The 26,952-nt window shown below is 36.8% G+C and overlaps 2 protein-coding genes across 2 annotated transcripts; both read right to left on the minus strand.

Moving 5' to 3' along the window:
* Nucleotides 1–6,837: 6,837 nt before the first annotated feature.
* On the minus strand, nt 6,838–11,446 carry LOC135083423 (elongation factor Tu). The gene is made up of 6 exons (XM_063978165.1): nt 11,062–11,446; nt 10,256–10,509; nt 9,538–9,661; nt 9,180–9,430; nt 8,296–8,524; nt 6,838–7,094 (listed from the first exon to the last, which is right to left on the minus strand). Exons 1-6 carry the CDS (start codon nt 11,357–11,359, stop codon nt 6,892–6,894), a joined length of 1,359 nt encoding a protein of 452 aa, XP_063834235.1. The 5' UTR covers nt 11,360–11,446; the 3' UTR covers nt 6,838–6,891.
* A 9,168-nt stretch (nt 11,447–20,614) lies between these two features.
* On the minus strand, nt 20,615–26,952 carry LOC135083416 (WD repeat-containing protein 48 homolog). The gene is made up of 4 exons (XM_063978155.1): nt 25,298–26,952; nt 24,279–24,443; nt 23,438–23,623; nt 20,615–21,630 (listed from the first exon to the last, which is right to left on the minus strand). The coding sequence occupies exons 1-4, from the start codon at nt 26,810–26,812 to the stop codon at nt 21,535–21,537; spliced, it is 1,962 nt and encodes a 653-aa protein (XP_063834225.1). The 5' UTR covers nt 26,813–26,952; the 3' UTR covers nt 20,615–21,534.

Raw genomic sequence — 26,952 nt, forward strand, 5'->3', positions numbered from 1 at the left:
AATTTATTTACTTATTTTATTATATACGGAGTATAGACCATTATAGAAATCAAATGCAATGGCTATGAATTAAATGTGCTTGCTTTTAGATAACCTCAAAATTAGGGTATGCTATTAATAAGAATAGCGAATGTATTCGGTATTGCCACAACTAGCTTCTTTTAAATTAGATCCGATAGGATGGGTCGTTGCTTCTGACTTATAAACGAAAAATGTATAAAAGGCAAAATGTAAAACTGCCTTATAAATTTATATCGCCTAAATCGTAAAGAGCAGTAAGTGAACTTACGACTCTATACGTTGGAGTGTTAACAGACAAATAGGATATATTTTTACTAAAAAAATAAAATTACCAAGTAATGAGCGACCATAATAAAATACAATAGTTATAACAAATAAGTACTGTTTTATAATTTATTTAGAACCGTTGAATTTTTGTATGGCCTACGACAAACAAGGATATACGTGAGTATATCAGCTTTAATGTTTGATGGCTGTGAATTACGGAGGTAAAGTAGAGTTAGCAAGAAGCAGCGATCCAGCCTCAAACGTTGGCTGACAAGCGCCCTTTGAGTTGGCTCAAATATCGTACCTTCCGTCCAAAAATTGGAATTTTTCACATAGTATAAGCTTCCCGTTTACGCATTTGTTTATTCCAAACTTTCCATAACCTGTACTGCTATCAATCTTACTTTAATGTACGCGATACAGGCTCTTAAAACCCTATAATTAAATCAATATGCTACATTTAATATTTAAGTTTACTTTAGTTTTCTTCTAAGAAAAAATACATATGCAAATATGATTATTATTTCTGAATTTCTACGTGACCAACGCTTATAACAGCATATCTTTATAAGAATACTGTGTGATATAACCTAATTATAATTAATGAAATGTCCTTTAGTCCTTAATATGAAAAAAACTATAATACCAAAACTATCCAGTACTTAATTTAAAGCCAATATAGTAAACGCTTACGATGGGGTATACTTTTAAGTGTAAGTAAATGATTCTAAAATTTCCTATAGTTAAACAGTAAATACGTCCTTTTGACTTCTATAAGCCATCCAGTTCGCTCTCCAAACCCATTCTCGGTTGAAATAAAAGTCACGGTGCTAGAGAATTAAAAAGAGTTGTATAAAAATAAAATAAAAAGCCACGATACTAAAATAGATTTGGAAAGCGAACTATGACTTCGCTATTCAGACTTGCATTTAGGTATCTACAGAATATAATTTTTTACCTACAGTCAAATACTGAAAGTTTCGTGCCAAAGTCTGGGTAGCGTAAAGTCTAATCGGCTTAGGCTCAAATTCTGTAACGACACTCAAAGCTCCATTCATAAAGTCTGTGATTGGTTAAATTGCAATTTTTAGACCAATCTTATTCCTGAGTGTGGAATCATACTAGAGTGTCGTTACAAAACACGCCCTAAAGAATCATTGCATCAACATAATTTAACCTAAGAAACGTTATGAACGCTAGAGTATGTAGTTAGAAAATGTGCATGATTAATATCATATAGCGATTGTTAATTATTATGTTTTGTTTATTGATTAGTCGATGTTCTAGATATTTGAGATGGTAGTGAATAATACACATTTAACAATATTTTCATATGTGGAGCCAGTGGGCCCTATGTTATTTTAACCCTCGTTAAGGGCCTAAATATACAGCATTAGTGTCTAAATCCGATATTTATCAATGTTTTTGCTCCTTAAATCCTGAATGTACAAAATATAGACACACTGTGCTAGTGTATTCAGCTAGTTTTTTTTTAGGAATTGTTAGGCGTGGTCGTGACCACTAGGAAGACTGGAAAAATATTCTCATTATTTAAAGTCATTGACGAGAAAAGTGTTGTTGTGTAGAAGTTGGGTTTAATTTATTTATTTACCATTATGTTTCTGATACGTCGATGGCACGTTGCATCTCGTGGAATATTCTAAGAGTTAATTTGTTGAATGTGGATCAATCTTAGAGCTTTATCGAATTTGATAATAATTTACGGATGAATATTTATAAAAAAATGAAGTTGAAACGTGGTAGATATTCATAACTCACTGTTTAGATAGTTATTCCTGCAAGATTGTGTATCGTAGTTGGTTTTTTATCTATTTTAAATGATGCTAGTTGTGTAGTTTGATATCGACGTGAGCCTTTGCCACTAGGTGAAGTTAGGTTAGATAGATACGGTCCTAATGCTTTTAGTAGGTACGAATCTAATAGTTACATGTTTTAACCGTGCATGGTTTATTGGATCCTCGTTAGAACAATATGTGACTATTTAGCATAATATGCGTCAGTTTTTCAAATAGGGATACGGTGATGGTTAGGTTTATCGATGTGGCTCGTTAAGTTGGAGCAGACTTGTAGATTCGCATCGTATGCACAAATACTCCGCTGTATAACGTATTTTAATCACTGTTTTGATATGAGGTGTCGTACGGAGTTGTGGGATGTTTTATATTAGTTGCAAATGTTAGTATTTATAGTGGAATGAGTGTGGACAATAAGGGTGGTAAGTCCGGTATGTGTAATCTATTGTGATACGCCACGAGCCAGCCCTGTGCTATGGTACTACCACCACAGTTTATAATCTAACTATATTAGGTTATTAAGTTTAACATTGCTTCTACGAGGTTTTGCCGTAACATTAGGCAGGTTTTTTTCTATTGGGTATTAAGCGGATTTGATATATTTTGAGCCATTATTTAGTGTGCAAAGTCTACTAATATTTTTGCTACTCGCCCGTTCGCAGTTATTAGCTCTGTCCAGTATATAGGAATGGCATCATGAATTTGATACGTGAGGACCAAATCTGGTTTTTGTATTTTATTGTGAGTCGATAAAAATGGGAATACAGGATTTATTTTGCCAGTTCCTCTTAAATGTAAGTGAGAATTTCTAAAATATTTTTATAGTTGTAAGTGTTGGTAAATTAATTTTTACATTATGTACTGTGTAAGCTAGTGCACAAGTATTAAAACTCGGGCTCACCGATTGTGGGGATATTCTCTTTAATTTTCATTTTCCTGTTCAACTTGTTTGGGAATTGATCGCCATTCGAAGGATTTGTTAGGGCATACGTAATGTCGAATAGTTAGTTTAATTGTGGTGCTAAACTACACTGTACGTCGACACCAATAATGTATTTTGTATGTTTATCATTTAAGTTGTAAGTGACATTTAAGTGACAGTGTTAATCCAGTTAAAATAATATGTATTTCTTATCGGAAAATGTAATGGGATATGTAACAGGATTGTTTTCTTATTTAAAGTCAAATATTAAATTAAATCTCACTATATTTAGTCCGAGTGTTTCTGCGACTCGTTGTTTTAATACAAATGTATGTAATTCAATTGATTAGATTGTTGCACTTTTGCCATAATAAATGGTACCAGTATTCGGCCCGCCAATAATCGACATAGGTATTATGAGGTATAATTGATTAGCAATGTGTAATGTAAACAAAAATGATACTTATCGCAATGCAAGAGATGCTTCTTTCTATTTTTTATACCTAGCATTTTCATGTCTAACCTACAGCGACACTGCCACTGTAAAATGCCCATTAATTACGTACTTTTAAAGCTGCATTCTGTTTTTTTACCATTGTTTCTTGTTATGATTATTTTGTTGTTTTAGCAAAGCTTTGTAGGCGCAACATTGTGTTAATATTAAATAGATCAAAATGAAAATTTGCTAGTCCTACTCCGTGTATAACTTTGGATCTGTCCGATTAAAAAAATACTTAGATGTTTTAAGATACTTAAAAAAAATACAAAATATACTGTCTGTGGTGAATATCGAATTTTATGAGCTTATTAAAACTTAATTCCATGGTATTGGTATTGCGAAAATATTATATCATGGTGTGCTAATTATGTATATTTTTTGATAGTGCACGTCTCAATTTTCTAATCTTATAAAGTTTTTTACCAATGCTGGGTTTTCCCGTGTTTCCTAAGGATTATTCGAGTTTATATTCAAACAGATTTGAGGAAATTTTAGCACCCTTCCGTTATGTTACTCTTTTATACGTTACTTCTTCATATTTTTTTACTTTAAAAATCATGATTACAACGGTCGCATTTACCTTTAAACTACAAAATAATTTCGATATTTACACAAGAATAATCTTCACTCTTGCTCACTTTAATCACTACATACATAACAGAAGGGTACCTGTAAATTTAACTGTAAAAGTTAATGTTATTCGCCCCAGTTGTAAATTTTCTGCTCTGCTAAAATCAATACAAAACTATTGATACTTTTATGAACTCAAGTGAATTGTTACGGGCTGGTTAATTCGTTCAATTTGAAGTTTTAAACGAATATTGAATTAGTAGAGCGGAAATCAGAGATGTGCAATATCGAAAAGCGGGTACTACTCTAAAAATCCAAAAAAAAGTTTGTTAAACGAAGCTAAATAGTATTTCATAAGATGCCAAGTTAGTTCTTGCATTGGACCAAGGAATAACGTATTTTATAAGTGTAGCTCATTTCACTTGCTGATTGGTACCTACGGCATTTTACATAGATGGGAAAAGTAAAAAAATATATGATAAAATTAATATTTTGACATGTCTTCTGTCTCTTCATGTTAGATCCATGTATACAAGTATCTTTGTGATTAATGTTTATTAGATAATACACTGCGCGGTGATGATATCGTGACAGACTGATTTTAGAGCAGGTATATTACTTTGGATGGGAATCACGTGGTCACCGTCGTGGTGCGTTCTGCTCCTTGCAGTATTATAGTGCGGGTAGTTGTGTGCGAACCGAGGCTGCCCACAGTTGCGACGTGTCATTATTCTCCGAGGTAAAACGCCGTATGTGTACTTACGCCATTGTACACTTACGTACAAACTTGCACATATTCGTGGCAACGATTTTTTTAGAAAAGATTCTATCTGATACGAGTTTGATATTGCGTCGTTACTGTGCGAAATGCCTTATTGAATGCTTTACTGTTTTGAAGTGGCGAAATATGACCGGAATTTGATGATAGTTTATAGATATTTTGTGCAATATAATTACATAATATTTATATTCCAAATACCTACTTATTTAATATTTATTATGGTTATTTCAAATTATGTACGTAGTATCCTTTTTCACAATTCACGAATAATGCATTAAGTACCTGTAGGTAAAATATTATTTATTACTTACAACTATGGCCAGTGAACGTTACTTTCAATTCAACATCTGGTCATATTCCGTACTGTTAATATGTTACCTGATATAGAGAAATAATGGAACAGTCAGCAGCACATCAACCTACCACAAAAATTCATTTTTTTCTAATGTATTTTGGACTTTAAAGTTTAACACCAAAATGGTTCAAAATCAATTGAGAAATGTAAACATTTTGTGGTAAATTGACATGCCGTTGTCTGTACACAGCACACAACTATCCAACCTGAATATCGTAGAGAAATAAAATATCCATTTAGGAGTATCGGTGTTATGAATCTAGTTCACAATTTATATAAAACATAGTGTACGCCGTCTGTTCAAAATGTTGTGAAATATAAATGTTAAATGTTGTCCTACTATCGATCCGTTAGGCCCAGAACAGACGGTGAAACGCAACTGCAACGAAACTGCAACTTTGTGATGATTCTAATGAATAAAACTGAAACTGAAAGTTTTAAACTGGTCGCGTCATGTGTGGTCTCTCAACGGACGCTATGGCAGAACTAAGTTTCTGTAACTAAAAAGTAACTAGCAGTTGCAGTTTCGTTACAGTTGCGTTTCACCGTCTGTTCTGCGCCTTAGGGTTATTGTTTATCTGGATATTCAGTAGTTAATGCTAGATGCAGTCTTGATTTTTTCTTACTAATGTTTTGTTACTGTTTTGGCACTGTATTAATTACCTTCTGACAAAAAATATATAATGAATAAAAGTTCTTGCAGTTTTATTTTTGAACCCTGACATTTTGTACAGTCGATATCAAAAATATCTTAACACATTCACGCGGTACAAATTGTACTGTTAAAATTATATCAATTTAGAGTTGTGTCAATTAACTACAAAATTCCACGAGCACCTCTATGCATAAAAAATATTTTTGATATCGACTGTAAATTCCAAATATATAGAAAATATGTTTGAGCTACTGCATCATTGGGCTTATTCCACTATTCCCCGTTGACAATCCCCGTCAACGGGGATTAGTGAAGTTCATTAATCCCCGTTATATTAGGATTTTATTTTTAACGTAATAGGGATTAATGAACTTTTTAGTTATAAAAATAATAAAATAAATAAAAAATTGTTTATTTGGTACAACACATTAAAATTACAAATTAAAACTTAAAACTAAAAATAAAATTGTACCAAACAGGTCCTCGCTCAGCATATGCCAAGGCACGAAGTACCTCGACGCTGATATTCTGCGAGCACCGTTTAAAGAGAGGGCGTCCAGCCAGCGTTACAAAATACAATGAAAAGACAAACTTTTATAAAATTAAAAAATAAACACAGAACAGAATACGTAAAAAACAGTTCATTATTCCCCATTATAATCTCCAATTGGCGTTAACGGGAAATAGTGAACAAAAAGTTCACTAATCCCCGTTGACGGGGAATGGCGCCAAAACACGGTAAAACGCCGTCTTACCTCATCTCTTTCACTCCTTGGGCAAGCGAGATGGATATATCCTAAACCAAACTTTTACAGCTTGCAGCAGCAATCTGAAGGTACTACCTGATCAATGGGACTCCCTCTCATTCACTCACGTCGATGTGACGTCACGGCTGCCAGGTGCGCAGTTAACTCAACCGGGTTGTATTAACGAAATAATTTATAACCAAGAAGTATTAATCAAATAATTTATTAACAATATCTACAATTACAATACTATTTACATCCCTATTCATAATTCATCACAACTTTTCCTAGTTTCCCTTTAGGAACGTCTATAGACTTCAGAGTCTCGGTTATGATTCCAGTGGCCACTGTGACGTTGTTCTCTCTAATTGTGAACGGCTGGCCTTGCGTCATCACCATGCCTTCTAGTAAGGTTATGTAGACCTCCCCATGGTCACCAGGCATCATCATGTGCATTGATGGATCTGGAAAGTAAATAAAAATATAGAAGTTACTTCCTCTTTTTCTTTTATTATGGCAACGGCTTGGTTTTGAGAAAATATAGAAGTTAGTCACGAAAAGTATAAAGGCGTGCGCACGGGTGACTTGTCACCGTGACAGTATGTCTCTCCATAGATATAGTTCCAAAATACTGAACTGTCCTATCGATGACATTGACAGTGGGGCGCCACCGTCAATACCGGATCGCTGGTTCCGATTTTTGCCATGTTGGAAACCATATAGTTGAACGATGGTAGCGCCCCCCTGTCATTGAGTTTGGTGGGACAGTTCAGCGTGGGTCATATATAAGATTTAAGTACTACGTTATATCTCTTTTTCTCTTTATAAAAGTAAGGGAGAAAGATATTTTATACTCACAGTGACAAAGTCACCCGTGCGCGCATAGCCTTACTATCACAAAAAGTTTCTAAAAATAATGTCAATAACAATACTTTTATTGGTACCCTTCATATTTTTTATAGTCACAGTCATGTGAAATTAAATTAATTAATTCTAAATTCTTAAAATATTTTCGTATTTATAAAAATATTTTTCACGATTCTTCTGGACTATTTGTTCACTATTACAAATTCGGAACTTGTACTGCAAAACTTAATTATTATTTTCGGATAGCAACATTAATGTCGAAAGTGGCAACACTGTCAGTTTGAAAGTGGAACTCGGCGGTAGTTGTCGTCCGCGTTTTAAATCGCAGAACCGCGGTTAAATTCGTCGCGATAATATCGTTTAACCATAACTTAGCTTCAGAGTAGGGTTAAAAATAGTTTCTTTACATATTGGACATTGATTAAGTGGAAGGTGATATAGTTGGCGGTGAGGGTAGGAGCATATCTGTGCCCAGTGCTGAGCAACTACTCGACCTTCAAGCATTGAAGACTGAGCACCATCTCCGGAAGACAAGGTAAGTCCTAACTTTTTTACGAATCATCTTTATTTGTATTGACTTCGTACTTTTTCCACTAAATCACGAAAATACATTACCTAAATGTCGCCTGTCGCCCAAATACAGTCCACTACTATAGTAGTCGATTCGATCGCGTAATCGCGATTCAATCGAATAATTTTAGCCATGAATTTCTAGGAGAGAACTCTCGAAACAGTTAAACGCTCAAAAATTTTGGCAAATAATTAAAAAACGGATAGGTAACAAAATAAGGTTCTCACCCAAATCAATTCTCGCAGCAATATTCCAAGTCCCGCTGAACATCTGCTGTGAATATTTCGAAAACACCGGCTTCTTTCTGCCACCCTCGTTGCGCGTCAAGAAATAAATTTTCGCTTTGTAATGGTTGCTCAGTTGGAAGCTCTTTGCAGCGCAGAGCAGCATTCCAGTTTCTACTGACTTCATCTTCATGCCTCTTAGGAGTACGCCTACGTTGTCGCCGGCTAGTGCCTGAAAATATCAAAAATTAGATCAAAATGGTATATTTTCTTATAATATATTTATTTTTTAATATATATATTGTATAATTTCTAATCTAAATGTAATAATATTTGTATATTTTGTGAATATGCCTGAAAAGGTAGAATTTGGAGCGTTTCTATTATTAAGCCATGTATCTGCTATTGTTTACCTAAATTCACATTCACAATAAAGTTCATTTCATTTCATTTACAATTACATCAAAGCATATACGGAAATCGACCGCCCGGCCGAGTCAAGATATACTTAGTGCGTTCCTTATACATTTTGAGTAGTGTCACTTTGGACTTGTACACAAAACTGTTAAACGACGCGAAGCGAATTCGCAACGCAAAAAACGGGCTATTGAAAGTTCGTAGATTTTTATGATCGCATCGTAGTTTGGTGAAAGTTCTTAGCGAAATGCACTCAAGAGAGGTAATCAGTTGCATAGCGATTAACCCCAATTTAACCGTTTTGTAACCATAAATGTTGGCGTAAGCGTAACTTAATGAAATGAAATGTAGAACTGGGCTTTCAAATGACACCAATATTGGTGGGAACTGGGGATACACACGTTTGAAAGCTTTTGTGAGTTTTTTTGGCGCCGAGTGTAGATAGTTTGTATGAATATTGAATTATTTACCTCTGTAACACTCTTCTTAAATATCTGTATATCGGACAGCGTAGTCTTGATATTGTACCCAAAGCCCATCAGATCCGCATCGTCATTCCTCTTCATAACTCCCCGCTTTATGGTTCCAACGACCACCGTGCCTCGTCCGGGCACTGTGAAAGCGTTGTCTATGGGCATGAGGAACGGAGAGGTGAGGTCTCGCACTATGGGTGGCACGTAGGAGTCCATTGTGTCTAGAAGCATTCGTATTGAGGGTGCACCTGGAATTGGATTTATTGAATTCATTACTAAAGTAACATTTAAAATATATTCTGTCCCTTTGTATTTACTTAGCAAGGTGAATAATATGTAAATAATATTTACCAACCAAACTCAGACTCATCTCCATTCAAAGCCTTCAGTGCAGAGCCACAAATCATTGGCACAGTGTTGCCATCATATCCAAAGTCAGTCATCAGTTCCCTCATTTCAATTTCTACTAACTCTAAAAGCTGTAAAATAAGAAAAACATAAGGCAATAGTTAAATACAATTATTAACTCAAGATCATCATCATTACCAGAGGCAAAAGGGCGGATTTGGCCCACACCCATGTTAGCAAGACCTTTTAGTCCCAGAACTGACGGTGAAACGCAACTGCAACTTTCTGATGAATGAAACTGAAACTGAAAGTTTCAAACTGGTTGCGTCATGTGTGGTCTCTCAACGGACGCTATGGCAGAAACTTAGATGCAACTCAAAAGTAACTAGCTGTTGCAGTTTTGTTGCAGTTGCGTTTCACCGTCTGTTCTGGGCCTTAGTCTTAAGTAAAAGTTAGTAGTGTTATGTAAAAGGCATGTAATTGCATTGGCATATCTAGGCTTATTTTTCAGGGGGGCCTGGCCTCTGAATGTAACAAGTAAACAGATTTATAGACTTTTTCATTAATACAATTGAGATTTCAATATAACTAATTTAGAAGATCATGGAGATCAATAAAGCAATTGAAATAAATAAATAAGTGTGAAGAATTGTCATCATTTTAAGACATTTCAATGCCAGATTGTATTTTATATAATTAAAGAACATGTATAAATGAAAACATACCTCATCATCAACAATATCAGCTTTATTTATAAACACCAATATGTGCTGTATCCCCACTTGTTTGGCTAGCAACAAGTGCTCTCTAGTCTGTGGCATCGGTCCATCGTTTGCAGCGACCACTAAAATTGCAGCGTCCATCTGAGACGCTCCTGATATCATGTTTCGTACATAATCAGCGTGTCCGGGACAGTCAGTGTGAGCGTAATGCCTGAGTTTTGTGTTGTAGCCTATGTGAGCTGCGTTTATTGTTATACCTGGATTAAAAAATGTTATTTAGTTTATTTAGGTGTGCAAATATTACTTGGCAGGCAACAAACATGGTTTTGCACTTGAAATGGTCTGTGTGATGTGAAGTAATCTAATACTCAACTATATGTCATGTATGGCTCTTATTATTCAGTAATGTAATCTAATACTCAACTATATGTCATGTATGGCTCTTATTATTCAGTAATGATTTTAAAATTAAGTCCTAGTCAATATTTTTATTTACAATAAACAGATTTTTTTTAAACTAAGGCCAACTTAACTCTAAACTAAATAAAAATATAAACTTATTTTACTCAAAAATAAAAGTGTGTCCGTGAGGCAAAGAGGCGAGGATGCTGGCTGCATTTCCTCGTTGAATGGCAATACTAAGCCTTTGTGCAAGGAAAGAGCCAGCATTTAGATTAGTTAGCAAGTAAATATAAAACTTGAATGAAACAATTCTCAAACTAACTATAAACACATTATTAATGTTTTAGACAGTATTAGTATTCGTATAATATTGATTTAATTCTAAAAACAAAGAAATACCAACAAACCTCTTGCCTTTTCTTCAGGTGCCCTATCAATCTCATCGTACGAAACAAAATGTGCTAAACCGTCGTTAGCCAATACCTTCGTAATGGCAGCAGTCAAGGTGGTCTTCCCATGGTCTACGTGCCCTATAGTACCAATATTACAGTGTTTCTTCTCCTCAATCTGACTCGCAGCTTTGGTTGAGAATTCGTTACAGAAAACACTGATAAATAACCTATTGCACGGCTGTACGTTGCTTTTGTAGGACGGTCTTTGAATAATTTTGTAGTAAAATGAACGAAATAAAATTCGTCCACTCATTTTTACGGTTTGTTTTAATTTTCACATCAAAAAGTTGAAATTTTTAGACCAAATTTTTGAGGTTATTTTGGTTATAATATGTCAAGATGACAGCAAATGTCATTGTTGAGACAGTTCGTTTTGCGTTCAGAAACACGTACACAAACTATAACCTTTTATTTTGTAATCTTGTCTTTCCGTATTTTCAAGTAATTTGTTTATTTCTAACTTTATTCAAGATTATTTCTTTTATTTGTGGTAAGACCACTTATCTCAGACCTATGAAGTCCTGGGTTTGATCCCAGTGGGGACTTCTTCTGTAAGGTTGATGGTGATAGGACTTGTTCTAGTTTTCCTGAGATTGAGGATTTGGGTAAAACTCTTTTCCGCATTAGCTTGATAACGCTTTCCTTAATTTCGACAAGAGCATTCCCGCTAGGTCACAACTATTAAAATTAATTAATCAGTCAAAGGGGTTTGGTCGGATTTTAGACCGTGTCTGATATTTTAGCCATAAAGGAAGTAACCGGAAAGCGCAGCGTAGGACGTCCACCCACAAGGTGGACCGACGAACGACCTCATAAAGATAGCGGGAAGGCGCTATCTTTATAAGGCTAACCGGCCATTGCATTGTGGAAATCATTTGGGGAGGCCTATGTTCAGTAGTGGACGTCGAAGTAACAATAAATCAGAGAGACCATAATTTATAACGATATTTATTTTATAATTCGATACTTTCACGCTATTTAAGCACAATGTCGGATAAATAATAACAACGTCTATCTCATAGGAAACCAATACAACGTTCTCAGCAGAAAAAACTAGTTCATTACATCTTAAATATCTAATACAGCTTCATACAGTTTCATTTCGACATTGTTACATTAGGTTATTTGATAACCTACGCATACAATATTATAATAATGTAGAAGAACCAGTCAAAACATTTACGATTTTTATTTTTTTTACATGTATGAATTAAAATTAACACATATTTAAGCCAACTCGGAAAATATGAAAGAATGACATCCCTGAACGTTTAAATATGACATTTTAAAAGATTTGTAGGGTCAACAGAGAAGGCCAAGTTGTGGGAAAAAATTAAGAAACTAATTACTTATTTGTAGTGTTTTCTTTTTGGAAGATTAATTATGTTTAGATTGTCAAAACTGGAATGTCATCAAATCATAACAGAAAATGTTTTGTACTCTTCACGTAAATAGCGTCCTTTCTCCATTCATATCAATAAATCCAAGCTATTCACTATTTACAAAATGTTTAAAATAAGCAAAACAGTACATTTCACCAGACCAAAATGTACTTCATAACATTTGACTCGAAATAAGACGAAATTCTTAAGTAAATTCTAGTTATTCTACATTTTGTTTACTAAAAAAAGAAAAATGCTGCGGTATGAAATAAATTAAGGCATCCTATACACCTTTATGTTTTAAATTCATAGAAAAGTTTGTTTTGACAAAAACATTTGTAAGTCAATTTTATTATTGCGTATGGTACGAAAAAGTCCAATTAGAACTCGCAATGTAAATAAGTATAAATCGTGTTGTGCAAAAATATTCGAAATAAGTCCATTTGTAGGTAGATAAAAGCTTTAGAATTAATCGTTTAGAATACAACAGTAGCCGTTACCATACCATTAAATTAGAAACTTGGCCAAGACACTGCCGTGCCCCTGCATCGTGAAATAAGAAAGATATAAAAAGTTCTCTTACATTTGCCAAATTCTTAGAAATACTAGCACAACAGCAATAAAGTATTTAATTTATGGAGTATAAATTGCGAGCGTTCTGCAAGCACCTTGTACGTTCACGAATATACTTTACAATACATTCAAAATTCCATACACACATCGGCAAGAATACTTCACATTAACTCAAACATTTGATTTTCCATGCAAAATCACGTGGCACACACGAGGATTTTTTAGAAATATAGTTGTATGATACCATAAATCAAATACTTAGGTTTAAGTCGCGCAGTGAGAGTTGAGATGATCACAACCAATGATTAGTATCTTTCTATTCTTACTGATATTATAAATGCGAAAGTTTGTATGGATGTCTGGATGTTAACATGTTTGATACTCTTTCACGCAAACACTACTGAACGGATTTTGACGAAACTTTACAGTATTATTGTTTATAACCCAGAATAACATATAGGCTATAATTTATGACGATCTGTGACAGACTAAATTTCACGCGCATGAAGCCGCGGGCAAAAGCTATTATAAGTATTTATAAGTCGCGCTAACGTCTTGGTTAGTCAGACTGACAAGTAATTTCTGTCTCGCTTGCACATATTTATCAAGAGCGAGGTAGCTAATATATTCGATATCTGAACATGAATGAATGTGTTGTGTATTCATATATGATACACTTACAGGGCAGATATGTACCATAGTCCAATCAACGAGGCGTTTGTAACCCGAATAATTCGTCCGTCAATGAAACTTGGCACATGGTGAAAGTAGGTAATATAGATCATAGATATGCAAAAATCCAACAAAATTTTTTTTGGGAAGTTATGTTTTTTGACCTAAACATGAAAATCGTTAATAACTCTCTGTGTAAAAATTCTCAGCCTGAAATTCTTTCTGTATACGTACCTATGTACTACTTAGAATATGTATGTAAAAGAATCCAACACTTTTTCGATTTCAGAGATACCTGAAATTTAACTTTTAACATTTTGCACTATAACTTCTACTGAAAAATTGCTCTGCTGATTTTTATTTTTTAATACGCTTTTATATGTTCAAATACATAGCTTTTCACAGTAATCCAATAGATTTTCCTTTACTATGTTATAGTTCTTATTTTTACGTAATTACGTCGTGTGAATAATTGCTCCGTCCATTTTTATACATCTATTGGCCATTTGATAATATATTAAAACAGATTTATCAATAATCCAACAAATTTTCGAACGTTAACTATACTTTTAATGATATAATGCACGCGGGCAATGTAGTTCGCGGGCTAAAGTCAGCGATACGCTCTTATTACTACTCCCGTAAGGTTGACATTTCAAGTAACAGAAGGTAGACGCGTATCCATAGCGAGTTTTTCACCATACGCCTTAATTTTAAGTATTTGGTTTAATTATGTACTAACATAGCGATTGTAGTAGGTACCTAGATAATCGACATACCTAAATATTAAACAAGCTTATTTCACGTAATTACGTAAATTCTATTTACACTTATTTACCTCTCTTAAAAATAACACTGGGTGATTAAATTTTATCAAAATTACAAACTAAACATGCATTGTCAAAAGTTACATAAAAACATAAAGTTATTATTCCTTCCTTGCAAAAAACGGTTCTGTTTGACGTGACGGTGACGGCATCACGCATCTCTTTTTATTACACCAATTTGCTGCTAGTGACATCTCGCTCGCTCAGTCATTTGTTGCTCTATTCTAGCTAGGTAGGTGTAATAAAAAACCTAAACTTTATGCATGCATAAATACAATGAAATAAAAACTTATCTTAACAAAACACACGTCATAGGTATTCAAAAACCATTTTATAGCCGATATTCAATGAATTTAGTTTCGTATCGCTGAGTATTGCAATTTGAGGGTTCGATTGCTATAATTATTTGCATGTAACATTTTTGGAACTTTACATACTGTTCACGACGACTACGAATTCTTCCCGCAGAACCCTAATAAACATAAAGAAACCGCAGCAAATACATATACGCACTTATTATAGCTATAGATATGTTATAAATCCGATGATTTATACGCACTTATTATAGCTATAGATATGTTATGAATCCGATGATGAATACTTGCCGCGCGCCGATGCGCGCGGCAAGTATTTGAAAAGAAAGAGACAGTGCGAGCGCGCAAAGGACAGAGATAGCACGCGCGCCCGCGATAACCGACCGTAGCGCGTAAGAAATAAGGCTCATATCCGGACGCCTTAAAACTTTGTTTACGAGTCCCGCGCGTTAGAGCAAGTACTCGCGTCTTCCAGAAAGCGGGCGAACCGTCGATTTTCTAGTTAGTAGGCGAGCTGGAGCGGTATATAAACCGGCCGCCGGACCGATTCGTCAATCATAGTAGGGAATTTAGTGCAAGAACCCCTCCACTTTGGTATAGAAGGCTCATTTTTGCACCAGTTGTTCTTTGGGTGCTCCTGAGTAGATTTCCGTCGGTAGACATCGGGAGCCCCCCCTGTGGTAGCAGGGGGAGGGGGGGCAAGTTTCCTTCTGCCGCGCTTCACTTTAAGGCCCATATCTTCAAAACTATAGGTATTAGGGCAAGTGTGGTGTCATTTTCGGATAATTAAAGGATGGCGAATTCATTTCTAGAACAAACTTTTTGCCTTTTCATACAAAAAAATAGAAATATTGAGAAAAAATCACAAAAACCAAAAAGTATTTTTTTAAATAAACGTCGTTTACTTTTAAACCATTGGAGATAATCTAATAAAAAAAAATATGTTCTGAAAGCTACATTTACCAGGATTATAAATATATACCATTGTATGGTACTTTTTTCGAAAAAAAGTAGGTGAAAAAAATTTTTTCTTCTGGACACAGCGGGCGAATTTTACTGCGCGTCGGAAAAAAATATTTATTTTATCCATGAATTCATACTATTTGGTTCATAAGCAAGTAAGGATTATTATTTTAGAATTTATTTATAGTTCCTGGCACATCAAGCTAACATGATTTGTATTTTTTCTTCAATTAATTTTGAACTCTATGTGTAAGACATAAGGTTGAAAATAGCTTAAATACATTTTAATATTGAAAATATCATAAGAAGAAAGAACTAAATAAAGAACTTGAATTTGTCTAAACGTCTAATGATTATTATTATTATTTTAATTAACACTTTCTACATACTATTGTACCAGTGATTTAACGGAAATGTAAGTGTGAGGAAAGTGAGGATTGATAATCATAGTACGGAAGATTATTTTTAGCACAAAGGCTACGGCTGAGACCATTATAGATGTTTGTTCAGACAGCACCAGCTTCTGCACTACTTCTTGCACTTACATCTCACCATTTTCAGGCAAGCTTCGGCAGCTACAGGCAAATCGGTCCATGTAGGCTCCATGTTGCTATCGACTCTGGTCCACCCCCAACCAGTCGGGTAAAGGGAAGACTGAGTCGGTTGCTTGCAACTGACCCTATACGCGAACCCCTTGATACACTGCCAGTAGCCAATGCTGATACAAAGCTGTCTGGGTTATTTTATGTAGGGCCACACCTAAGCGTAGTCCACAGCGAGCCATTAGGATCTTTATTCTCCCTTTTTTATTCCTTATCATTCAAAAAAATCCTATCCATTAGTTAGGTGAATTAAGCGTCTGAGTGAAAGCCAGCTAATAGTATTCTGATGCCGGATATGCGTCTTTCCGTTCTATACATAGCCAGAACGCAAGGGTGTGAAACTAATCGAGTATAGTTTGGAGATGACTTTTTTTACTAAGCTCCTCCAAACTATACACGACCAGTACGCATATGCTGCGTACTGCTCGCGTATACTTTGTAGTGACTTAGGTCAATTATCTTGCGCCAAAATATACATCGCCAGTACGCATACGGACTAATCATGTATGTATTGTAATAAGTGCGTGATTACAATTTATACGCGAGTAGTTGCATGCTAGTCATTTTGTCTTATTGACCTCTCTTTCTATTACTTAATAATTCATATCTGCGTGTCTATTTTAAACATTGAATCATCTTTCGACACGTGCCATTGTTTTGATAAAGGATTTTTTGGTGTTTCTCATTCTGCCATAGAAAAGATTTTTTTTTGGGGCTGATATTTAATTTTCACCAATTCTCGAATAACTCTTAAATTAAGAATTATGTAGGTATGGAAATATTATGTCAAAATGATTTTGTTCTTGAGATAAAAGTTAATAAATAAAATAAATAATAAATAAATATCCTTAATTCCTTAGACATTTTACACTGCGCTTCTAGTCCCAAGCTAAGCAAAGCTTGTACTATGGGTACTAGACAACGGATATAAATAAACATACATACTTAAATACTTTTTTTTTGTAAATACATACTTACTATACATATAAAACACCCAGTCCAATACAAACAAATATGTTCATGCACACAAATGTTTGTACTGTGCGGGAATCGAACCCGCTACCTCCGGAATAGTAGTCCGTTTCGAACCACTACACCAAACGGCCGATAATACAAACCTAGCATTTAAAGTCTCGCATAATGTATTAATAATGCACGTTGAACTTTCTTCTCTCACTCTCTCTCATTTTAAATGAATTTATGATTACACTAATAATTGTTATTTAATTTGAAATCTACCTAATCAATTTAATTTCAAAAACCACTTACAATAGTGTTAAAAATCTAGATTTATTATAGATTCAGTAAAATAATAATATTTTATGTAATAATATCGAATAAATGTAATTTTAAATATAATTCCATATTTTACTAAATCAATATCAACTAAACACACTCTAGTCAAGTGTAAGTGGTGTAGTAGAAACTAATCGAGTATAGTTTGGATATGACTTTTTTTACCAAGCTCTTCCAAACTATACACGATCAGTACGCAAAATTCGTGTATAGTTTGGAGTAACAGATTTACAAACGGGCACTACAAAATATACACGAGCAGTTTCCTATGGGTGCGTTCTGGCCATGTATAGAACGGAAAGACGCGCCGGATATGCTGACCCAAGCAGACACTAGTAAGTGCAAGAAGTAGTGCAGAAGCTGGTGCTGTCTGAACAAACAACTAAATGGTCACAGCCGTAGCCTTTGTGCTAAAAATAATCTTCCGTACTATGATTATCAATCCTCACTTTCCTCACACTTACCTTTCCGTTAAATCACTGGTACAATAGTATGTAGAAAGTGTTAATTAAAATAATAATAATAATCATTAGACGTTTAGACAAATTCAAGTTCTTTATTTAGTTCTTTCTTCTTATGATATTTTCAATATTAAAATGTATTTAAGCTATTTTCAACCTTATGTCTTACACATAGAGTTCAAAATTAATTGAAGAAAAAATACAAATCATGTTAGCTTGATGTGCCAGGAACTATAAATAAATTCTAAAATAATAATCCTTACTTGCTTATGAACCAAATAGTATGAATTCATGGATAAAATAAATATTTTTTTCCGACGCGCAGTAAAATTCGCCCGCTGTGTCCTGAAGAAAAAATTTTTTTCACCTACTTTTTTCGAAAAAAGTAACATACAATGGTATATATTTATAATCCTGGTAAATGTAGCTTTCAGAACATATTTTTTTTATTAGATTATCTCCAATGGTTTAAAAGTAAACGACGTTTATTTAAAAAAAATACTTTTTGGTTTTTGTGATTTTTTCTCAATATTTCTATTTTTTTGTATGAAAAGGCAAAAAGTTTGTTCTAGAAATGAATTTGCCATCCTTTAATTATCCGAAAATGACACCACACTTGCCCTAATACCTATAGTTTTGAAGATATGGGCCTTAAAGTGAAGCGCGGCAGAAGGAAACTTGCCCCCCCCTCCCCCTGCTACCACAGGGGGGGCTCCCGATGTCTACCGACGGAAATCTACTCAGGAGCACCCAAAGAACAACTGGTGCAAAAATGAGCCTTCTATACCAAAGTGGAGGGGTCTCCATACAAATCATTGCACTAAATTCCCTACTATCAGTTCCACAATCAGTTTTACTCAAGACAGTTCTCCGAACAGATCAAGAGTGAACCTCCTCCGACCGAAGAGCTACAGGAAGACTTCTTACCGCGATAGAAGAATAGTGATTATATTGACGACTTCAGCATCAAAACCGGACGGTTTTTTTTTTCGTTTTTATTTAACTTTTGCAGTGGCAGTGGGCGGGGCACATAGCTCGTAGAGACGATGGCCGTTGGGGCAGGAAAGTTCTCGAGTGGCAACCACGGGCTGGAAGACGTAGCGTGGGCAGGCCTCCTACTAGGTGGACCGACGATCTGGTAAAGGTCGAGCCTGAATCAAGGGAAGAGCCTGGATGCGGGCAGCGCAGGACCGTTCATTGTGGAAAACCTTGAGGGAGGCCTTTGTCCAGCAGTGGACGTCATTTGGCTGAAACGACGACGACGATTTAACTTTTGACAATGCATGCTTAGTTTGTGATTTTGGTTTTAATCACGTCACAGTGTTTTTAATTTATTATTCAGAAGCGTAAATTAGTGTGGATTACAATTATGTATTTGAAGAATAATAACCCCCTTACTAATAAAAAGTTACACAGTTGTTGAACACTGTTTTAAAATGACATTTCCATACTAAACGTCACTTTAAAACACTGTTCAACGAGCGTGTAAGTTTTATTAGTAAGGGGGTAAGTATTTATTTTTAATCGATTTTATAAATGTACAGTCAAAGAATTATTTCATCATAACAGCTATCATTTGCGCATATCATGGATTATGTTCCCTGTCTGCAACAATTAGTAACTACTACAAACAACTAAAGCCCGGTCGCCGAGTACGTAGAATTTCGTCCAATGACCCATCTTTAGCAACTGTGCAGCATGCGGCCGCAGTGAGTGTGCGAGTGCGACAGCAATACAATTACGCGCGAGTGATAAGGATGGGTTTGTTACTTGAAATGTCAACCTTACGGGAGTAGTAATAAGAGTGTATCGCTGACTTTAGTCCGCGAACTACATTGCCCGCGTGCATTATATCATTAAAAGTATAGTTAACGTTCGAAAATTTGTTGGATTATTGATAAATCTGTTTTAATATATTATCAAATGGCCAATAGATGTATAAAAATTGACGGAGCAATTATTCACACGACGTAATTCCGTAAAAATAAGAACTATAATATAGTAAAGGAAAATCTATTGGATTACTGTGAAAAGCTATGTATTTGAACATATAAAAGCGTATTAAAAAATAAAAATCAGCAGAGCAATTTTTCAGTAGAAGTTATAGTGCAAAATGTTAAAAATTAAATTTCAGGTATCTCTGAAATCGAAAAAGTGTTGGATTCTTTTACATACATATTCTAAGTAGTACATAGGTACGTATACAGAAAGAATTTCAGGCTGAGAATTTTTACACAGAGAGTTATTAACGATTTTCATGTTTAGGTCAAAAAACATAACTTCCCAAAAAAAATTTTGTTGGATTTTTGCATATCTATGATCTATATTACCTACTTTCACCATGTGCCAAGTTTCATTGACGGACGAATTATTCGGATGTCTCCATACAACGAATCTCCTCGTTGATTGGACTACCATCCTAGACTGCATCTCACTTAACACCAGGTGCGTTTGCGGTCAAATACCTGCCATGTCTTGCATAAAAAAAATACATCAGTGTATGTGTTCGCCTCAACTTTCGCTGCGCGAATTATATCTAGTATGTATTGTCCATTTATATTAGAAAACCAATATTTAATTTCATGTTAGGAAAATATTTCAATGACAATGACAAAATCTTGTAAACGCAATAAACGCGAGGTTTCAGCCAAAATAACAAACAAGACAATTTGGTGACATTGCATAAAACCTTCATAAACATTGTAAACATTAGGAAAAATAAAGTGGTCCACATTTTACACGGCATTCTGCAAAGTATTTCATATACAACGAAAGGGTACTTGACTGATATGTTATAATATAAAATCATTTAGGTAGTTTCCAACATATTTTGAAACTTATTAGCTTGCAAAGGTCCAAAACAATAAAACATTTAAATCAACTTCAGAGGTTTCGTACTGTCAAAAATAAATTTTAAGTCCATTTTTTTTAATGTGTACTTATTTTAACGGGTACTTAAAACTAAACTGAGCTTTAGGCCGTTAAATTGTTTTATTAAATACCAAGTCAAATACCCTATTGTTAGTCAAATGTTGTCTGCAAAAATCCAGAGAACACACGTTGGTATTACGCCAAAAAGGAATACAGAAACAATTCCTGCTAACTATAAGATAACCACAACAATCGGCCATTTTGAAATACATTTTACATAGAACTTTTGACAAGTAACAAGAAAGACGTCACCAAATCCAATATGGCTACCGATATTCCATTCTATCTCTACTTACTATAGACATAAGAGTCAATTTGTCTCACCACAAATACGCGTATCACTCGAAGATGCATCGGAAAGAGCAGTACTTTTTCAGTTGTGACCTGTACAGGTGTGCGCTGTACTTTCATTGTTTTAGAACTCGGTAGTGGAGCGTGAACTCAACGTTGGACTTCCAGATGAAATGGCGGACCGTTCGGAGATCCATGTTTGGGTCGAGCACCTGGAAATAAGGAGAATAATGAATAATTGGGGCAGTAGTTGTAGCATAAAATGAGTTTTAATATTTGTAACATGAGATGTGTATGACAGACAAATGTAGCATCTGTTACTAGTGTAACAAGCACCATTTTCGTTCTTCGATGACGTCAGATTACCTTTCCCTAAATACAGACAAATGTGGCATCTATTGCAGTTATAATAGAGTTTAATTTCGCTCTCACTTGATCACAGCACAGCAACTCCCCACTCCTAGCTAGCTTCAGACAATCTTTCCAAAATTCAGACAAATGTAGCATCTGTTACAGTCACAGCAAGCACCATTTTCGTTCTCCGATGACGTCAGATTACCTTCCTAAATACAGACAAATGTGGCATCTATTGCAGTGGTAATAGACCCTATTTTCGCTCTCTCTCACCTGGTCACAGCACAGCAACTCCACCCGTTCCACCGGCGCGTCGTTCCCGCTATCCTCGTTGGCAGTCCCGCTTCCCTTCCCAAAATTCAGACAAATGTGGCATCTATTACAGTAGTAACAAACACCGTTCGTTTTCCGATGACATCAGATTACCTTCCTAAATACAGACAAATGTGGCATCTATTGCAGTGGTAATAGATCCTATTTTTGCTCTCACCTGATCACAGCACAGCAACTCCACCCGTTCCTCCGGCGCGTCATTCCCGCTATCCTCGTTGGCGCTGCCGCTTCCCTTTCCGCTGCCCGCGCTGGCCAAAACTCAGCCAAACAACTATGGCATTTATTCCAGTGGCAATAGATCCTAATTTTGCTCGCTCTCACCTGATCAAAGCACAGCAACTCCACTCGCTCCTCAGGCGCGTCGTTCCCGCTGTCCTCGTTGGCGCTGCCGCTACCTTTACCGCTTCCCGCGCTAGCTTCGAACAATCTTTTCCCAAAATTCAGACAAATGTGACCTCTGTTTCCCTTGTAATAGAGTCTACATAGCCCGACGGATTAGCAAGTTGAAGTGGCAGTGGGCAGGGCACATGGTACGCAGAACTGACGGCCGATGGGGCAGCAAGGTTCTGGAATGGAGGCCAAGTACTGGAAAACGCAGCGTGGGACGTCCACCCACAAGGTGGACCGACGACCTGATAAAGGTAGCAGGAAGGCGCTGGATGCAGGCCGCTACCAACTGTGCGATGTGGAAGTCATTGGGGGAGGCCTATGTTCAGCAGTGGACGTCCTGTGGCTGAAATGATGATGAGAGTCTACTTTCTCTTTTACCTGATCACAGCACAGCAACTCCACCCGTTCCTCGGGCGCGTCGTTCCCGCTATCCTCGTTGGCGCTGCCGCTACCTTTCCCGCTGCCTGCACTGGCTCCGGACGCGTCTAAACTCGGCCAAACAACTATGACATTTATAACAGTGGCAATAGACCCTATTTTAGCTCTCACCTGATCACAGCATAGCAACTCCACCCGTTCCTCCGGCGCGTCGTTCCCGCTATCCTCGTTGGCGCTCCCGCTACCTTCTTTAGCGCTCCCGGCTCCCCTTCCCAAAATTTAAGCAAACAAATATGGCATTTATTCCTGTGGCAATAGACTCTATTTTCGCTCTCTTTCACCTGATCACAACACAGCAACTCCACCCGTTCCTCCGGCGCGTCGTTCCCGCTATCTTCATTGGCGCTCCCGCTCCCCTTCCCAAAATTCAGACAAATGTGGCATCTATTACAGTAGTAACATGCACCATTTCCGTTCTCCGATGACGTCAGATTACCTTCCTAAATACAGACAAATGTGGCATCTATTGCAGTGGAAATAGACCCTATTTTCGCTCTTTCTCACCTGATCACAGCACAGCAACTCCACCCGTTCCTCCGGCGCGTCGTTCCCGCTATCCTCGTTGGCGCTGCCGCTTCCCTTCCCGCTGCCTGCACTGGCTCCGGAGGCGTCGCCGCCGCCGACTATCTTTTCGACCACGTGTTCGGCTACTTTACGGCATTGGATGAAGTCGTTGGCTACTAGGCGGTCCTGGAATGTGATAATGAGACATTTTTTGACGATTCGAAGTAGGTACAATTAATAAGTAATAATAATACTCTTTACTGCACACCACAACAAGAACAAGAACAAATAGGCGGTCTTAAGTAATTAGTGTAAAATTAATTAAGAATTTTTTTGAGTGATTTTTTTTTTAATCTGCACAATAATATCAATAATAAGTACCCGTTACACATTACATGACATGGAAAACTTTCGACAATAAATCAGTGCTACTACTGAACTACTACTAACTACTGAATTAATAAAAACACAAATTATGTAGGTACTCATAATAATAATTATCTGCTAATAATTAACTGGCTAGTATATCTCGCTCTGAATCACTATGTCAGACGTCGTGGGTTTGATCTTTACACAATACAAAAAATATTGGCCTGGAACTGGACTGACTTTACTTTTTAATTTGGGGGGAGCAATGTGACAGATATCTAACTACAAACATAGGCCTCCTAACTTTTCACCGACTTCTGTCATCGGCGACTGCCTTGCATCCAGTTTATACCATCCTGGTGCAAGATATCATCTGTTCATCTTTTAAGGGGTGTTCCTCTGGGTTTGGTCAGGTCTCCACTTCGCTCACCTTGTGAATGTGACAGATAAAAAAACTAATTTAATTTCTCACCTTCTTCTGTCTATCCTGCTTGCTCTGGCAGCTGGAATGCGGCAGTAAGTAGAACGGCAGCTTGTTGAGGTTAGGAGCAGACATCTCGATGGCCACCTCCACCACCCAGGAGGGAACTGTCTCGATGAGGAGGTTGCCTTCGTTCTCGCCTCCTGCGTCGCCGACCTGGGGATAGAATAATGAATGATGATTCATCCGACCGATTTTGGCCATGGCGACCACTCCGACTCCTAGCTGTCTTGGCGGCGCTGGTGTGCCCGAAGATGGCTTACGTAGCCTTTTTTCGCGGTAAAATCCCTCGCGCATTGAGGGCATCTGAGCACGCCGCCAACATAGTTATAGTGAATAGCGGCAGATGGACGGGCCTTCAAGTCATCGCGCTTCGCGTCGAGTCGTCGCCAATCTCTGCCAATCTCAGAATAATGAATATTTAAGAAAGATAGTTTTCGCTATGTAAAAGTGCTTTTTTTAAGCCTATTTACAGAAATAAAAGAGTTTTAATGAGTTTTTTAATGAGTTTTATGGAAATCCTTGTGGGAGGCCTTTATCCAGCAGTGGATGTCATTTGGCTGAAACGAACGAAGACAGTTCACCTTATTTAGGGCGATAGACGTATCTGATCCAAATTGTGCTTTGTGATTGGGAAATTTTGTCCCACAGCATATTAGGGAGGTGCTAAACATTACTGCTATACAATATACATTATCTCTATTGCAAGAGCATGAACCCCTGTATTTTCTAGGATGCAAATATAGGATTTGGCGTACTTTTCCCAAGCTGGCTTACTTAATATCAGGTGTTATTGCAGTCCTTTATTGCATTCATATGGTTTGCCCAATTTTATGTGTATATTTAACTGTGGAAACTTAATTGGTTTAGGTGTTTTACTACTGCACCTAAGTTAAATTATATTGTAACTGTATGTTTCTCAAAAAATAAATAAATACTTGCCTTCTGCTGCATTGAAAAAAGTTATTGCCTAATATGATTAGACTAGCTAGAATAATTATTGTACTAACCTGAAGCCTATAAAGTGTTCTTCCGCCAACTTCACTGAATATCAGTGGAGTGTGCACTGGAACACTAAAAAAATTGTTCCCAATCACTTTCATGCCAGACTCGTTCACTCTGTTCGGATGGTTCCAATGTTCCAGCAAAGCTTGCAATAATAACGCACCAAAGTTGACCTTCTGATCATTCTCAGTTGTCAAACCAGCTTCTTTAGCACTAACCCACGCACTCAAGCAGTCAGTCTCATCTTGCCCCAAGTGTATCGTCAACATACCAGTCTTTAAATCAACGTTGAACCAATTGGGAACGTAAACCATTTTGAAACGTTTCTTCACTTCTTCATCATAGTCAACCTCTCCTAAGTCTTCAACTTTGCAAGCCTTTAAGACGTCATATAACGCAACATTGTTGGCCGTGTCTTTCGTTAATATGTGACGTTTGTCATTCAGTACAGTGTAATGTTTGATGGCTGGACCACCAGGTATATGGTGGATCGGTTGAGTCTGATACACATTATTAGTATTATAATTATTTTGATTATACATATCCGAGCTTAAGGAGTTACGAGGTGGCAGTTTCCAGCAACGGATGTCAGATTCTGACGTTGAAACCCAAACGCCTTGTTGATCGGCTGTGAAACATAGTTTCAGAATTGGGGCAGTCTCTTCACACACGATCATGAAGTTGTCAGGGTTCCGTAGCTCCGTAATAATGACTAGTCTGTCTCGTCCACCTGATATGATATGTGTGAAGTTTTCAGTAGCAAGCAGAGCCCATACCGCCTCAGAGTGGACTCGAATCGTTGACACGCATCTCTGTTGTGACAGTGACCATAATTTTATAGTTCCATCGGAACTTCCTGAAACACACTGAGATCCGTCTTGGCTGACGACTAAAGCCTTGACGTTGTCAGCATGACCCTTCAGCTTCATCAGCCGTGAACAGTTGCGGGGGTCCCAAACCCGCAGAACCTTTTCTGTTGAGCCACTGACAAGGATGGTGCCGGGTGGGTTCATTGCGAGACTATAAATTGACTCTTTATTGCCAACGAGGCTTGAAGTTGTGACTGTGTTGTTACTGGCAGTTAGTGCAGTCAATGTGTTGACATCCCACAGGAAAATGGCGCGGTCCAAACCCGCACTGGCGACCTGCTCTTTGTCCTTCGCATAGGCCAGCGTACGAACATAGTCTTTATGTGTGCGAAGCGTGGACATGCAGAATCCTTTAGGCGCATTCCACACCTTCACAGTAGTATCAGAAGAAGCACTTATTAGATTCTTCCCACCGCAACACAGCACGATATCGTTCACCCAGTCAGTGTGGTGTTCCATGCTCTGGATGTACCTATCCTGCACTCCTGTTGCTGTATTCCAAACCCGGATAATTCCATCGCGACCGGCGGAATACAATCTGCCCTGTATCGGGTCCAGTTGGAGCGAGCTAACGCCATTTTTATGACGCCTCTCCTCCTCGTCACGTATCACAAACGACACTTGGGTTTTCTTACGCATCGTTGTGCCCATTTTCCGACATCTTCAAACGAAATTAGGAATAAAATACGGGATTTAAAGCGAGAAAATGATACGAAAACTTGTTTCTATTTTTTGACGTTTCACATGACATTTGACAGCTGAGAAAGAAAATGGCAGCTGACTGGAATACA

Source organism: Ostrinia nubilalis, chromosome 23 (genome assembly GCF_963855985.1).
Source record: "Ostrinia nubilalis chromosome 23, ilOstNubi1.1, whole genome shotgun sequence".
In the NCBI taxonomy this organism is placed as follows: Eukaryota; Metazoa; Arthropoda; class Insecta; order Lepidoptera; family Crambidae; genus Ostrinia; species Ostrinia nubilalis.